General features: G+C 40.7%; 1 protein-coding gene across 1 annotated transcript; it reads left to right on the plus strand.

The window, feature by feature from the left end:
- The first annotated feature begins 340 nt into the window (after positions 1 to 340).
- Positions 341 to 1,339, plus strand: LOC125549223 (protein LTO1 homolog). The gene has a single exon (XM_048712687.1). The coding sequence runs from the start codon at positions 473 to 475 to the stop codon at positions 881 to 883; it is 411 nt and encodes a 136-aa protein (XP_048568644.1). The 5' UTR covers positions 341 to 472; the 3' UTR covers positions 884 to 1,339.
- The last annotated feature ends 15,655 nt before the right edge of the window (positions 1,340 to 16,994 follow it).

A 16,994-nucleotide genomic window follows, 5' to 3' on the forward strand; every position in this document is an offset into this window, starting at 1 on the left:
ATGTGCCCTGCAGAATATAGAGCCGTAGTTATTAGAACAAAACTTTATATAGTATCTCTTTGCGTTGAGTCATACTATTTCATAACGTCCCTTTGACTAGCAAAGGGTTGAAGAGAGGAAAAATAACATCCCTACTTTTGCCTGCCGGGGCAAAGGAAGAATGGTGGTGGAATTTAGGACCACTTTCACTTTTCATATGTAATGTTCTCAATGATATATAAATTCTAGTTTTAATCAATCATTTGTATTTTCTTCATATTCGATGGGCAACACCATTTACATTATTTTAGGAGAAAGCTTAATTTATTGTTTCCTTTGAGCTATACTTTCCTTTCCGTCATTAGCTTGTTTTATTTTCATTGAATTTGTATCATATAGTTACTTCCTTTATTTTGTTGATGGAGCAGATTTCTTGGAATTACTTACTCCTGCAAACTGAATAATTGCTGGACGTTATTAGATCTTGGTTACCATGGATTTTCTTGAACCAATGATAGCCTTAAACGAGACACATTATCAAGACGGTTATAGAGATGGTTATGATGATGGCTTGGTATCCGGAAAGGAAGAAGGAAGGCAGGTCGGGTTAAAGATGGGTTTCCAAGTAGGTGAAGAGCTAGGATTCTATCAGGGCTGCTTGGATGTGTGGATCTCAATAATTCGCCTTGATCAAGATGCATTCTCAGCTCGGGTCAGGAAATACATGGAGCAACTAGCTACACTTCTAAGCAACTATCCTTTGTCTGATCCAGAGAATAATCACCTTCAAGACATGATGAAGGAGATAAGGCTGAAATTCAGGGTTATCACGGGAAGCTTAGGAGCAAAATTGGGGTATGAAGGTCGTCCCACATCATCAGAGCAAGACCTTGAGGATATTTAGCTTGTTTAGCATTATCGATAGGGTTCTTATGGATTATTTAATCTCAGCACCACTTTGAAACTGATATTTGGTGTCTATATTGTTTGCTTTTGATTTTGGACTTATGATGTTCAGTTTCACGTATGTTGCTAAAGGTCTGGAAGGAAATGTGCTGCCACTGGGATAATGGAGGATACCTGAAGCAGTGTATCTAACAACCACTTAAAGTCTCTTCAACTTGAGAATATTTTGGAGTCATGTTATTTCTTATCTCTCTTCTTATCTTTTCAAGATGAGATGGTATTCTTTGCTGTACTGAACACATAGCTATTTTATGCCAGTCGCATGTATTTCCACTCTAAGCAATGATCAGTTTTTCATTGGCTTTTATATCGTACAGTACTACTTTAAATGCTATATGCTTACCTGACAAATGTCTTATTGATGCTTCTAGTTTATACATGATGTCAGGATATTGTCCAACTTTTTTCTGGGATAATATCTAACTGGACGTCAGGTGACGCTTCTAATTTATACATGATGTCAGGCTAGGCTTTGCATGTATACTCGAACACAAAATCGCAATCCTGCTAATGCTAGCATGCTGTCAACGGGTGATCGTCGAGATCGGAACTCAAAAGAGCTCCTAGATTGTTCGGCCAGGGGTTAAAACACTCTAGTCACTCCAAGGACCACAACAACGCAATTTACCAAGGTTCGGACCACCAGCGAAGTGTAACACCCTACTTTGGTTGTGGAGAGAGAGAGAGGGAGAGGGAGAGGGAGAGGGAGAGATTCTTAGAAACATTACAACACCCCGTTGAGTACACGATTTGCCTAAAATGCCCTTAACCCACTTGTCATAAAATGAGGTTTCTGTCAGCTCGTTAGTCCTCGTGCAGGTCGCCACCACCAATCAAGGAAACACCAATGGTTCTCTGCAGGAAACATCCAACGATGACTGATATAATCATGCGTACAATAATTCTTAACTTCTAGCATCAATGTGGTGACTTGTATGATGCCTCCAATCACTAAATATAAGATATGATACATGACATTTATTTATCTGAACAAACAAGATTTAAAATCTTACAATATCATTATGCTATCTTAAAGTGTAAGAGAATATAAATGTTCGATAAACACATTTAACTTTGTGGTCCTTGATATTTACAACGACATGCCATACTACGCCCTTTGTTCAGGTTTATATGGCCTAATATGTATTTTGATATTTACTTTTGACTACCAGTAGGATCAACAATATATGAGAGGTATGCCATAAAAATCCTACTAATGGAAAAGATTCCAGATACAGATTCGATGGTATAGCTTTCCGAAATATGACATAAAGAAAATATAGAAAAGAGTTATACATGCCAACATTTATTTAGAAGAGATATCAATGCATGATAAGTATCTAAGATTTGTTTGCCTCTTTGATAAATGCAAAATTTAACCAATATCTCAGATTTGTTTTCTATGCTACCAGTGGCAACAATAAAATAATCAAAAACAGAGAATAACACACACACACAGGGGGGGGAGAGAGAGAGAGAGAGAGAGAGAGAGAGATCAATATAAAAAGAACGACAGTTATGGAGATCCAATAAATCTCACCAATTCAACTACATACTCCCTCCGTTTCCTTTTAGTCTGCATATTAGATTTGGTCAAAGTCAAACTTTGTAAAGTTTGACCAACTTTATTGGAAAAAATATCAACAACTACAACACTAAAGCTATATGGTATGAAAATTAATTTCATGATGCATCTAATAATGATGATTTCATATTGTGAATCTTGATATTTTTTTCTATAAACTTAGTCAAAGTTGATAAAGTTTGACTTTGACCAAATCTTATATGCAGACTAAAAAGAAACGGAGGGAGTATATCCTACGATCTACGTCGCTCGGGTGTCTAGCATTAAACATTTCTAGCACCCTCCACTAATCAAAATCATGCCTAATATCAATGTCGACATTAACCAAGTACTACCTCCGTTCCTAAATATAAGTATTTTTGGATATTCCACTACGGACTATATACGGAGTAAAATAAGTGGATTTATACTCTAAAAAATGTCTATATACCTCCGTATGTAGTCCGCAGTGGAGTAAAATGAGAATCTACATTCTAAATTACGTCTATATACATCCGTATGTAGTCTATATAGAAATATCTAAAAAGACTTATATTTAGGAACGGAGGGTTTAATTATATCCTACCTAATAATATCTTGCCTAGTAATATGCAATACAATTACTATCTTGCCTAATTTACTATATAATTACTAGTAAAAGTAGGTGTGCAAAATTTATTTGACAAAAAACAGACATACGCTATTTGTGATACTACTATGATATTAATACCATTGACTAAGAGAAATAAATGCAGGATCATTGGCTAATATTTGATTAAGACTATATGAAATTTGCACTACATTTAAATAAATATGAAATCGAAACATTTATATAAAAGAATGTAAGATATTTATGTAGAACCAGCAAGATGTGGCAACGATAATTTAAGACAAATACATGGATGCAAGATGATTACCTAAGATAAGCGGCATTTATTTGCCCCAACAAGACATATGCAATTTTCTATAATATTGTAATACTAATACCATTGCATGAAAAATAAATGGAAGACCAATGCCTAATATTTGACTATGACTCTATATAGAAACTAGTACTACATATAAATAACATGAAATGCATACCATTTATATAAAATAGTATATGTCATTTATGTAGAAGCAGCAAGACATGGCAATAATTATTCAGGAGAAATACTTGGATGCGAGGTCATTGCAAGATGCTATTGGGCCTCTCTAATATAAATAGCAACAAACGAAGGAGTTTATTGGTAGCACCAAATACAGACGAACATAAGGAGGGACGAATATAATAGAAGTAACATCTTTGTTTCATGGCACTCATCGGGAGCACTACAACACGATCGACGATCGTGTGCTTGATGGTTGTTGCTTTGGTGGTGTTTGCTACTTTGGTGGTGTTTGCTACTATAAGCTTTACCTTGCCATGTTGCCATGCTGGCACTGGTATGTAAGACATCTCCTTACTTTGATATGCATTTTCCAAATTCTTAAACTTGTTAATGCTTTCGTACACCCCTTTTGAAAAGTTTACACGGGTGTTAAAAATGCTTAAATGATTAACAAATTCATACCACTATCTTCCCGACGGCTCAATCAAGAGGCTACAACCAACAGTGGCACCTGCTCCGCAGTAAAGAAACTAGAACCAATGATGGCTAACCTTCTCTATGACACGTGCCGCTCCATGACTTAGCAATACTTCCCACAAGGACATATATCAGGCCCATGGTGATTACACATATAAATATTTGAGTCTTCTTGATTATAGATAGCCTTGAATGTTGATCATGTTTGATGGTATGTGTTGTACTTTATTTAGTGCTAGTACGATAGGTAGAACAGATCTTGAGCATGAATTTTTTAATAGAAGAGTTTTATATAACTCAGATTAGTATAGTTAGGAGACTATAAAGATCGAAGTTTTCGTATTAAATCAGATCACTAACGGTAGTCGAGAGTACATGAAATCATTATGCCACTATGGGCTCGCAACATGTCCGCCCTCGGCGGTAGGCGAGCTACCCATGTCTATTGGCTATTGCCGCACCAGCCTGCAGATCATACATTGAAACAATTGATTTGGATATAAAAGACCATACTAGACTCTTTTTTTATCGAACGGGTAACTCTTAATCTCCACCTTTGTAACCTTTTTCTGGGTGGTGTACAGAAGCAAAACTCAATTAACCTATATAAAGCACATATTGTTTGATAAATGTGCATATGTTGTATTTTGCAGAATCTACTAAAAAGGTGGTGTGTGAGACGCTGGATGCATGTATCTCTGACGCTGGATGCAAAGCTATCTGCGAGGGTAGTGGCATGGTTTTCTACTATAACGCGTGTGCGGGTCACGATTTTCCAATCTGTTGCTGCATACCTATGTAAGGGGGCGCTCTTCCGCCGTGTTGCTGCACAGAAATATAAAATTTATTCGCGGTTTTCTGCTCGAGCTATGCAATTCTGAATAATTATATGCTTCTAATGCTGCTACTTATTTTTCCATATTGTCTATTGTTTGTCTTATGCACACAAGTATAATGATTATCATCTACTACCTGTCCTTTTCTCTTTTGGAAAAGTCTATTATCTGTCTTGTGCTTGTGCATGGAAGAGATTGTATATCTCTATCCATGGGTGCATGTGAGTCTGACCATAACCATTGCTGCATGCAATGCAATAATGTACACATGTGTCAGGTGCTAGCTAAACAGTATAGGGCATGCAAAAGCAAACCACTTAACTAAACTAGCACAACGACCGAGCTTCACTATGAAGCAAACCTGGTTGCCATAAAAAAGACCCAAAATAAAAGGGAAGAGGATGATGGAGTTCTAGGGCAAACAGCAACAGTCATCATAGATGATGATGTGGCCTATGGGTTAATGTTCTGGGCTTGGCCCATTTGAACACGTACAGTTGTGTGTGTTTGCTAATGGCCGGCTGAAATCGCGGCATCTATTTATCGCATTAAGCGATATGAGAAGTTCCCCTCGCTGAAGCATCGCCCCGTTTAAAGGCAGCGCAGCTAACCAGTATGCTTCGACTTTGATTCATGACAGTTTAGTAAAGCCAAGTAGCTAACGTCTAGTGCAGTCGAGGTTTCCACTACTTCTCTTCCGTTTTTCCAGTTTTTATTCGTTTTCTTCTATTTCTTTTCTTTTTTTCTTCTCCTTTTTCCATTTTCGGGTTTTTTTTCATCTCCATTTTTCTTTTACTTTTTAAATTTTCATTTTTCATTTTTTATTTGTTTCCTTTTTGTTTTTCATTCCATATTCTTATATACATGATCAACATTTTTTCAAATACTTGTTCAACACTTTTGAAATACCTTTTCAACATTTTTCAAACACTTATTCAACATTTTTAAATACATGTTCAACATTTTTAAATACATGTTTAACATTTTTTTCAAAGAATTTGTTCAACATCTTTTCAAATACTTGTTGCAAAATTTTCAAATAATTGTTCAACTTTTTTTATATACATGATCAACATTGTTTTCAATACTTTGTTCAACATATTTTCAAATACTTGTTCTTCATTTTCAAATACTTGGTCAACATTTTTCAAATACTTGGTCAACATTTTTCAAATACTTGTTCAACATTTTTCAAATACCCATTCAGCATTTTTAGTACTTATTCTACATTTTTCAAATGTGTTTTTGACAGATTTTTTTATATATGTATATATATATATAATATTTTAAAGTATAAACAAAAGTAAAAAGAAAGCAAAAAATTATTAACGTGAAAAAACGAAACAGGAAAGGGCAGGTGCTTACCCGCTCACGTGGGCTGGCCCATATGCTCACTGGCTTCAGCGAGTCGGAACGATTGACTCACTGAACGCGAGAAATAGCGCCCCCCGGCTGAAATCCTAGGCAAATCCTAAACGGCGCCTTATGCGCCCGTTTATTTACTTTTCACAAACGGGCGCACACACCCAACGCCACGCCCCCCCCCCCCCCCCCCCCCCCCCCCCCCCCCCCCCCCCCCCCCCCCCCCCCCCCCCCCCCGCGGTGGGCAGGCCAGTTTTCCCTTTTATTTTCTTCTGTTCAAACTGATGCAAAAAGGTTGTGCGCTAGCCGGAGCGCGTGCACCCCCTGCTCCCCCGTGTGAACAAAGAGGGTCGGCCCATACACCTTTCCGGTTTTGGGAACGTTCAAGAACCTTCCCAAACCCCTTTTTATTTTATTTTTCATATTTTTTATTTTTTTCCGTTCACTTCTATTTTTAGTTATTCATTTTAATTTTCCTTTTTATATTTTTTTGTTTTCTTTGTCTTTCTTTTTTTCTTTTTGGTTTATGAAAATTCGTGAGCATAATCCTGAAATCTGGGAACATTTTTTTTCAAATCGGTGAACATTTTGTAAATCTCAATTTTTGTGCAATGAATAAAATAGTTATTCATATTTTATAAAAAATGTTCATGAAACTTTTAAAATATGTTAACATATTAAAAATTGTTCATCAAATTCGAAAAAGTTATTAAATTCAAGTACATTCATGAAATTGACTTTTTTTCATCAAACTCAAGAAATGTTCATTATATCCAAAAATGTCCTTGAATTTTAGAAGAATGTTCATCATATTCAAGAAAAATCAACAAATTTGAAAACTGTTCTTGACTTCAAAATTTGTTCATAAAGTTGAAAAAACATTCTTTGTATTTTTTCATCAACGCACAGGTTTTTGAAATCATCAACATTTTTTCATTCGGCGAACATTTCTTGAATAAATGAATGCTTTTGTAAAATTCATGAATATTTTTTTAATTCGCCAAAATCTTTTCAATATGCGAGCATTGTTTTTCTAAAATCATGAACATTTCTTAAACCACGAACATCTTATCATTTCTAGAACATTTTCACAAATTCTTTATTTTAAAATTGATTTTTTAAATTCGCAATTGTTTTAAAGTAGAAAAAGATTAAAAACAGAAAAATAAAGCAAAAGGCTAAAAACAAAATAAAAATTGGGGCGTCCAGCCCAGCTCATGGGCTGGCCCTATGGAGGCAGGCTGGAGGAGGCGGGTGCGCGTTGGCATGTTCGCTAGCGCCGCACACGCCAAATAGGAAGTCACGTCCAACTCGGGATCTCCAGGTTGAGAGGGTAACACACCAACCACTACGACAAGCGGACATATGCGCCTACATACTTCTTTTTATTTTATTTATTCTTTGTCAAGGTTGCAGCGTGAAAGAAAAAGAGAAAGGGGCAACGTTAGAGCATCTCCAGCCGTTGGCCCCCCAGGGGGCGCCTAAAATCGCCGCCTGGGGGTGAGCCGGCGCAAAAATTGGACCTGGGGGCGAGTTGGTCCCCAGCCGCTAGCCCCAGGGCCGCCCCCCAACGCGTTTTAAAATAAAAGAAGTATAGCACAGTTCGGCGAAGTTCGGCTATAAACACGATAAATTTCGGCCGAACATGATAAATTTCGGCACAGTTCGGCGAAGTTCGCGGATTTTCATTACATAGCACATATATAAACTAATCTAAAAAAACTGGCTGAAGTCACCGCCGTCGCCGCTACCGTCGTCGTCGGCCTTCTCCTTGACGCAGGCGCCCCTGCTGGACCCCTCCCCGGTGTCGCCTTGGCGGACTGGTGGCGGCGTGTCGTCGTCGTCGCTGTCGTAGATGACGACGACTTCGCCTTCGTCGCGGCCGCGTCGGCGCTCCGCGAAGTGGCGCAGGGCGGCGCACTGGCGCTCCTTCGCCTTCTCCAGGCGCTCCTTCTCCATCACTATGGAGTCCCTGCGTGCCCATTCCAAGGCCGCGTCGTCGTTGTCGAGTTCCATCGTCTTCACCGGCGCGAGCCCCGGCTTCGTCTTTGGCTTGACGAAGCGCGCAGGAGGAGCCGACGAGGAGGCGCGCCGGCCGCCCTCGTTGATGACGATGTCGGCGCTGCGAGTGCGCCGGCCGAGTGGCGTCTCCGCCGCGGGCTCGGCCTTGACGCCGAGCAGGGCCGGAGTACCGGAGGAGTGCGATGAAGATCACGAGGAGGAAGAAGAGGAGGAGGACCCGAACCTCCTTGGCGCCCATGGCTCAACGCGTCGGTGCTGCGCCGGGGCGGCCACCCTCGCAGGGTACGCCAACGGCGGGTCGTTGCCGCCCTCGAGGTACGTCAGCACGCCCTCGAGTGTGCGGCCGGGGACGCCCCACCACAGGTGGCGCCCCTCGCTGTTCTTCAGGCCGCCGACCACTGGCGCGCCGTTGGTGGACGCCAAGCGCTGCTGCTGGCAGCGCTCAAAGTACGCCGCCCAAGCCGCGTGGTTGTCAGTGGCGTACTGGGGGAGGGAGAGCTAAGCGTCGGTGAGGAAGGCGCGCACGACCTCGACCTCCTCGGCGAAGTATTTGGGCTTCGCCACGGCGTCGGGCAACGGGGGAATGGGCACTCCCCCGTCGCTGAGTCTCCACCCCGTCGGCCCAGCGCGCATGTCCGGCGGCGCCGGGATGGTCACCTGGAACAGGAGCCAGGACTCCTGTTCGCGGAGCGAACGGCGGCCGAAGCCGTTGGCCGCCGCCTCGTCTCCGGGGAAACACTCTGCCATGGCGACGGGCTTGGGAGAGGTAGAGAGGGAGAGGGAGGGGCTGGGCGGCGACGCTCGGGAGAGGTAGAGGGAGGGGCTGGGCGGCGGCGAGGGGCGGGGCTGGTGTGGGCACAGGCGAGTGAGGCCACCGGCTATATAGCCGCGCCGCGCCCGTGTGTACGCGTGCGAGGGAGGGGAGGCGTCGGCGCACCGTCCCGTGACACGCCGCCCGTGAGGAATCAATGGCAAGGCTGACCGGCGGCAGCCTTGTCATTGATTTCCCGCGGGAAACGAGGCTGTTGGGGGAAGACGAGGCGTCGTGTCGCTGACGCGGCTGGCCCGCGGCTTTTTCACGCCAAAACAGCTCGCCCTGGCGCCCCCGGGCGCCCCACAGCATGCCGGGTTCGGCCTGGGTTCGCCGGTGCTGTTTTCGGCACAGGCCGGCGAAAATCGAGCTCCTGGGGGCGCGACTGGGCCGTTTTTTCGACGCCGGCGCGAAAAAATCACCTGGGGAGGCCTTCCTGGGGGCGCGGCTGGAGATGCTCTTACTATTCCTTACCATACTTGTGCTTCAGAGTAGCACCATGTTTTTCATACACAGAGTCTCCTATGTTGTCACTTTCATATACTAGTGGGAATTTTTCATTATAGAACTTCGCTTGTATATTTTGATGATGGGCTTCCTCAAATGCCCGAGGTCTTCATGATCCAGCAAGTTGGATGGACACCCACTTAATTTTCAATTTGAGCTTTCATACACTTATAACTCTTAGTGCATCTGTTGCATGGCAATCCCTACTCCTCACATTGACATCAATTGATATGCATCTTAATAGCTGGTTGATTAGCCGCGTCGATGTGAGACTATCTTCCTTTTTTCCCTCTCCTTATTAATCCCTACCACCGCATTCTATTCCACCCATAGTGTTCATGTATTGCGTGGGGGTTGAAAAAGCTGAACCGTGTTAAAAAGTATGAACCAATTGCTTGGCTGACACCGAGGTAGTGCATGATCTATACTTTGTGTTAAGAAGATAGATCATGAAAAGGCTATATGATTTTGTAGGGATAGTGCTCTTTAACATTTTTATTCTGAAATGCATGATTGTTTGTTGGTATGCCCGAGTATTGATGTCTTTATACCAAATTATAGACTATTGTTTTGAATCGCCCGTGTCTTAATATTCATGCCATGATTAGATTATATGATCAAGATTATGCTAGGTAGCATTCCGCACCAAAAATTATATTTTTTTATCATTAGCCTACTCGAGGACGAGTAGGAATTAAGCTTGGGGATGCTGATACATCTCCGTCATATCTATATTTTTGATTGTTTCACACCAATATTTTACAACTTCCATATAATTTTGGCAATATTTTATATTATTTGTGGGACTAACATATTGATCCAATGCCTAGCGTTAGTTCCTGTTTGTCACATTTTTTTTCACAGAATATCCATATCAAATGAAGTCCAAGCATGATAATTTTTTCGGAGATTTATTTTTGAATATATATGATTTTTGTGAAGAAGAATCAACGCAAGACTGTGCTCGTGGGGCCCACAAGGCACCAGGGCGCGCCGTGGTGCCTCATGAGCCCCTCGTAAGTCGGTCGACCCCCTTCTTTCGCCACAAGAAATATAATATCACGAAAAAATCGTGTTAAAATTTTAGCTCGATCGGAGTTACGGATCTCCAGAAATGTAAGGAACGATTTTCAGCCAGAAAATAGAAGCGCGTAACAGAAGAGAAACGGAGATAGAGAGATCCAATCTGGGAGGGCTCCTGCCCTCTAGGAGCCATGGAGGCCATGGACCAGGGGTGAAACCCTCCTCCCATCTAAGGGGGAGGCCAAGCAAGGGGAAGAAGGAGGGGGGATCTCCCCCTCTCTCCCGGTGGCGCCGGAACGCTGCTGGGGCAACCATCGTGACAACGATCTACACCAACAACTTTGTCGCCGTCATCACCAACTCCCCCCTCTATGCAGCGGTGTAACCTGTCTATTCCCGTTGTAATTCTCTACTTAAACATGGTGCTTAATACTTCATATTATTATCCAATGATGTGTTGCCATCCTACAATGTTTGAGTTGATTCGTGTTGTCCTATGTGCTGATTGATGATCGCGATTGGTTTGAGTTGTATGTTTTATTTTGGAGCTGTCCTACGGTGCCCTTCGTGTCGCGCAAGCATGAGGGATCCCCGCTGTAGGGTGTTGCAATACGTTTATAATTCGTTTATAGTGGGTGGCTAGAGTGACGTAAGTTTACATCCGGGTAAGGGGGTTGTTGCGTATGGGAGTAAAGAGGACTCGTTACTTAAAGCTATGGTTGGGTTTTGCCATAATGATCTTTAGTAGTTCCGGATGCTTGCTAGAGTTCCAGTCATAAATGCATATGATCCAAGTACGGAAAGTATGTTAGCTCATGCCTCTCCCTTATATAAAATTGCAATAATGATTACCAGTCTAGTTATCGATTGTCTAGGGACAAAATCCTTCTCTTGTATTACAAAAAGCTTTCTACTAAACAATTATCTTTATTATTTTGCAAATTACTCCTAGTTTTATTTCTGCTAAGTACTTCTAGTTTTATTCTTGCAAGCCTATCCCTATCACCTACAAAATAGTTTCATACTTGTTCTAGGTAAAACGTACGTTAAGTGTGCATAGAGTTGTATCGGTGCTCGATAGAATTTAAAGGGAATATAAATCCTACCTTTAGCTCTTCGTTGGTTTCGACACTCTTATTTATCAAAAAATTTATAATTGATCCCCTATGCTTGTGGGTTATCACCTCACTAGTAGAAAAATGGCCATTTGTCCCGGTTCATAAGGCCCATCTGTCCCGGTTGGGGAACAGGGACTAAAGGGTCGTTACTAATGCCCTAGGCCTTTAGTCCCGGTTCATATACCAACCGGGACAGATGAGCCTCCATGTGGCCGCTCCGGTGAGCCCAGGCACGAGGGCCTTTGGTCCCGGTTGGTAGCACCAACCGGGACCAATAAGCTTCCACGCGTCAGCATTTCAGGGGTTAGTTTTTTTGAAAGGAGGTGGTTTAGGGGTTTTGGGAGTTAATTTAGGTTAGTATAGGCAGCTAATAGGATGTGTCCTCTCTTATCTCCGTGCTACGCCTACTGCTATGCCTAAACACGACTTAGATTGAAGTGAGGCAACATGTGGTGCATGTCGAAAGTAATACTAATCCTAACTTGATCAAGTTCGGATTGTACTACTTTCGACATGCACCACATGCATGTTGCCTTCACTTCAATCCAGTCCATGTTCATTTCACCCGCTGATATATAATAACTCTTCATGCTCGCATCATGCATCATCATATATAACAACAAGTCTACTAATCATCATCATACAACTTCTACTCGTTATTAATAACAAGTCATATGATCATCATCCTCATAGTCATCGAACCAACCCTACTTAATCGTTCTTAGCACATGATCATCAGTATTAGGTAGGACCTAAATACCCTCTTTAAGGTAAAATAGCATAAAAAATATAGACCCTGACTCTCCATTATGGAGAATGGAGATCATCTTGTCTCCAATTCTTGCGCTTCACTTCCTTTTGCATCCAAGAACCTCCTTACGACTGTCCATACATTTTTTCCATCCTTCGATTTGCATGTCTCCATTCCTTTTCGAAATCTGGTATGGACAATTGAGATTCGCAGGATGACCTGGTTGTATGTTCAAAACATTAAGGCTACCTTTCTGATACATCAAATGAGGCACACAATTCTCTGGGATTATCTGTTGAAAAACATACTAATAACTTCATAGTTAGCAATGATGTACTAGTTTTAGAAGTATGCAAAAGATGCACGGATGTCGTAATAGTAAAAAAATCTTACCAGGGTATCTCCATGGTAGTTAGCGTAGTTGAACACATGCACTAGTGGCACGTATTGACCATAATGTTGAGGAGTTTGATTGTAGATATTGTAATTCTCAATGTCAATACAAAATCCGACCAGATGATTTTTCTCCTTGTAAGTTAATTCGGAGCCATCGGTGTAGTGGGTTTTGTCTACCATCTCCCGCACATTCTTTGAAGAATGAAAATAAGTTGTCAATGGAAATAAGCTGTCAACTATTTTGAAATAAACAATATAAAGTAGCTAATAACTATGTTTGAGAAACTAAACTAACATAGCGGTAGAATTGGAGGCGTATCAACAAGGACCCAAATGTCCATATTGTCTTGCTCGATTTCAGGATCACCAAGATCCATGGTGACAAGCATACCCTCATCAAAACCATACATCTTGCAAAGTGCTTCCCATTTTTTGCAACCAAAATAGGTTACGCTCTCAGAATTGTACAACTTTACTTCAAAATCCACATCATGATGAGTCCTTAGGTGAATTTTCTTTGTTTCAAAACTTTCATGGTCTTCAAAACCCATTCTCTCCAAGACATAGCGCCTTGCATGGCATGAGATAAGTTACTCGAATTGTAAAATATGAGAATTACACGTTGAAATAGTTGTAGTCATGCTTAATTACGAAAAAACACTTGTCGTCGTTGCGTACCGTTTCAACATTGAAGGTCTCCTCGAGCTTAATGCTGAAGCGCCGATCATCGTCTAGGTGAGGCATGTCGCACAGACCTCGATCGTCATGGCACCATCTGCACTCCCCCGAGAGACTTTTGTCGTCTGATGACGACATTTCCTACGTTCATATATTCAAAGGTTAAACTTGTACAATTAAATATATGTACTACAAAAACTAAATTAGATCATTATTATTCATATATCAAAAAAAGGAGAAGATAGTCTCACATCAACTAGGCGTATCAATGGGCTATGGATATGCCCATTAATAGATATCAATGTGAGTGAGTAGGGATTGCCATGCAACAGATGCACTAGAGCTATAAGTATATGAAAGCTCAACAAAAAGAACTAAGTGGGTGTGCATCCAACTGCTTGCTCACGAAGACCTAGGGCATTTTGAGGAAGCCCATCATTGGAATATACAAGCCAAGTTCTATAATGAAAAATTCCCACTAGTATATGAAAGTGATAACATAGGAGACTCTCTATCATGAAGATCATGGTGCTACTTTGAAGCACAAGTGTGGTAAAAGGATAGTAGCATTGTCCCTTCTCTCTTTTTCTCTCATTTTTTTATTTGGGCCTTTTCTCTTTTTTTATGGCCTCTTTTTTTTAGTCCGGAGTCTCATCCCTGACTTGTGGGGGAATCATAGTCTCCATCATCCTTTCCTCACTTGGGACAATGCTCTAAAATGATGATCATCACACTTTTATTTACTTACAACTCAACAATTACAACTCAATACTTAGAAAAAATATGACTCTATGTGAATGCCTCCGGCGGTGTACCGGGATATGCAATGAATCAAGAGTGACATGTATGAAAGAATTATGAACGGTGGCTTTGCCACAAATACAATGTCAACTACATGATCATGCGAAAGCAATATGACAATGATGGAGCGTGTCATAATAAACGGAACGGTGAAAGTTGCATGGCAATATATCTCGGAATGGCTATGGAAATCCATGATAGGTAGGTATGGTGGCTGTTTTGAGGAAGGTATATATGGTGGGTGTATGATACCGGCGAAAGGTGCGCGGTATTAGAGCGGCTAGCAATGGTGGAAGGGTGAGAGTGCGTATGATCCATGGACTCAACATTAGTCATAAAGAACTCATATACTTATTGCAAAAATCTACAAGTTATCAAAGCAAAGTATTACGCGCATGCTCCTAGGGGGATAGATTGGTATGAAAAGACCATTGCTCATCCCCGACCGCCACTCATAAGGAAGACAATCAATAAATAAATCATGCTCCGACTTCATCACATAACAGTTCACCATACGTGCATGCTACGGGAATCACAAACTTCAACACAAGCATTTCTCAAATTCACAACTACTCAACTAGCACGACTCTAATATCACCATCTCCATATCTCAAAACAATTATCAAATTTCAAACTTCTCATAGTATTCAACACACTCATAAGAAAATTTTATTATTAATCTTGAATGCCTAACATAATTAAAGCAAATTACACACGGAAAATAGAATCTGTCAAAAACAGAGCAGTTTGTAGTAATCTGTAGCTAAAGAAAGATCTGGAACCCCAAAAATTCTAAAATAAATGTCTGGACGTGAGGAATTTATCTATTAATCATCTTCAAAATTAATTAACTAAATATAGCTTTCCAAATAAAAATGGCAGCCGTTCTCGTGAGCGCTAAAGTTTCTGTTTTTTACAGCAAGATTAAAAATACTTTCCCCAAGTCTTCCCAATGGTTCTACTTGGCACAGACACTAATCAAACACAAAAAACACAATCAAAATAGAGTCTAGATAAATTATTTATTACTAAACAGGAGCAAAAAGCAAGGAATAAAAATAAAATTGGGTTGCCTCCCAACAAGCGCTATTGTTTAACGCCCCTAGCTAGGCATAAAAGCGAGGATAGATCTAGGTATTGCCATCTTTGGAAGGCAATCCATAAGTGGCTCTGATAATAGATTCATAAGGTAATTTAATTTTCTTTCTAGGGAAGTGTTCCATGCCTTTACTTAACGGAAATTGGAATCTAATATTCCCTTCCTTCATATCAATAATTGCACCAATCGTCCTAAGGAAAGGTCTAACAAGAATAATAGGACATGAAGGATTGCAATCTATGTCAAGAACAATAAAATCCACGGGCACATAATTCCTATTTGCAACAATAAGAACATCATTAATTCTTCCCATAGGTTTCTTAATATTGGAATCCGCAAGGTGCAAGTTTAAAGAGCAACCATCAAAATCACGGAAACCTAGCAAATCACACAAAGTCTTTGGAATCGTGGAAACACTAGCACCCAAATCACACAAAGCATATCATTCATGATCTTTAATCTTAATTTTAATAGTGGGTTCCCACTCATCATAAAGTTTTCTAGGGATAGAAACTTCCAACTCAAGTTTTTCTTCATAAGATTGCATCAAAGCATCAACGATATATTTGGTAAAGGCTTTATTTTGACTATAATCATGAGGAGAATTTAGCACAGATTGCAACAAGGAAATACAATCTATCAAAGAGCAATTATCATAATTAAATTCCTTGAAATCCAAAATAGTGGCTTCATTAGTATTTAAAGTTTTGACTACTTCAATCCCACCTTTAACAATTTTAGCATCAAGATCTAAAGACGCCAAATTTTTGGAACGCCTTCTAGGTAAAGGTGGATCATATTCAGTCCCATCATTATCAAGATTCATATTACAAAACAAAGATTTAATAGGGGACACATCAATAACTTTTAGATCTTCATCTTTATCTTCCAATTCTTTTTCCGGTTTAGCGGCCATCTTATTAACTAAGGTGGCTTCTTATCCAAAACTTCAGCTATTAACTTCTCAAGATGAGCAATCTGAGATTTCAAACCATCAAATTCTTTAGACATATCATCGAGCTCTTTATTCATATAACCCATAAAGCTTTTTTGTTCTTTAAGCTCATTTCTAAAGAAATTATTATGCTCAAATTGTAAGACCATAAAACTCCTGATGTTGCTTTTGATCCCTTCTAACCTTTTAAGGTGAAGATCACCAAATCTAGATAGAGCCATCATGACAAGAAAGCAATCCGACACACAAGCAAACAAGAAACGAGCAAAAAGAGGCGAATAGAGAAAGAGAGGGAGGATGGAGAGAGAGAGAGGGCGAATAAAACGGCAAGGGTGAAGTGGGGGAGAGGAAAACGAGAGGCAAATGGCAAATAATGTAATGCAGGAGATAAGGGTTTGTGATGGGTACTTGGTATGTTGACTTTTGCGTAGACTCCCCGGCAACGGCGCCAGACATCCTTCTTGCTACCTCTTGAGCACTGCGTTGGTTTTCCCTTGAAGAGGAAAGGGTGATGCAGTAGAGCAGCGTAAGTATTTCCCTCAGTTTTTGAGAACCAAG

Source organism: Triticum urartu, chromosome 3, assembly GCF_003073215.2.
Source record: "Triticum urartu cultivar G1812 chromosome 3, Tu2.1, whole genome shotgun sequence".
Taxonomy (NCBI): domain Eukaryota; kingdom Viridiplantae; phylum Streptophyta; class Magnoliopsida; order Poales; family Poaceae; genus Triticum; species Triticum urartu.

Excerpts from the sequence above, each read along its gene's own strand:
- LOC125549223 (XM_048712687.1), top strand. The coding sequence starts at position 473 with ATGGATTTTCTTGAACCAATGATAGCCTTAAACGAGACACATTATCAA.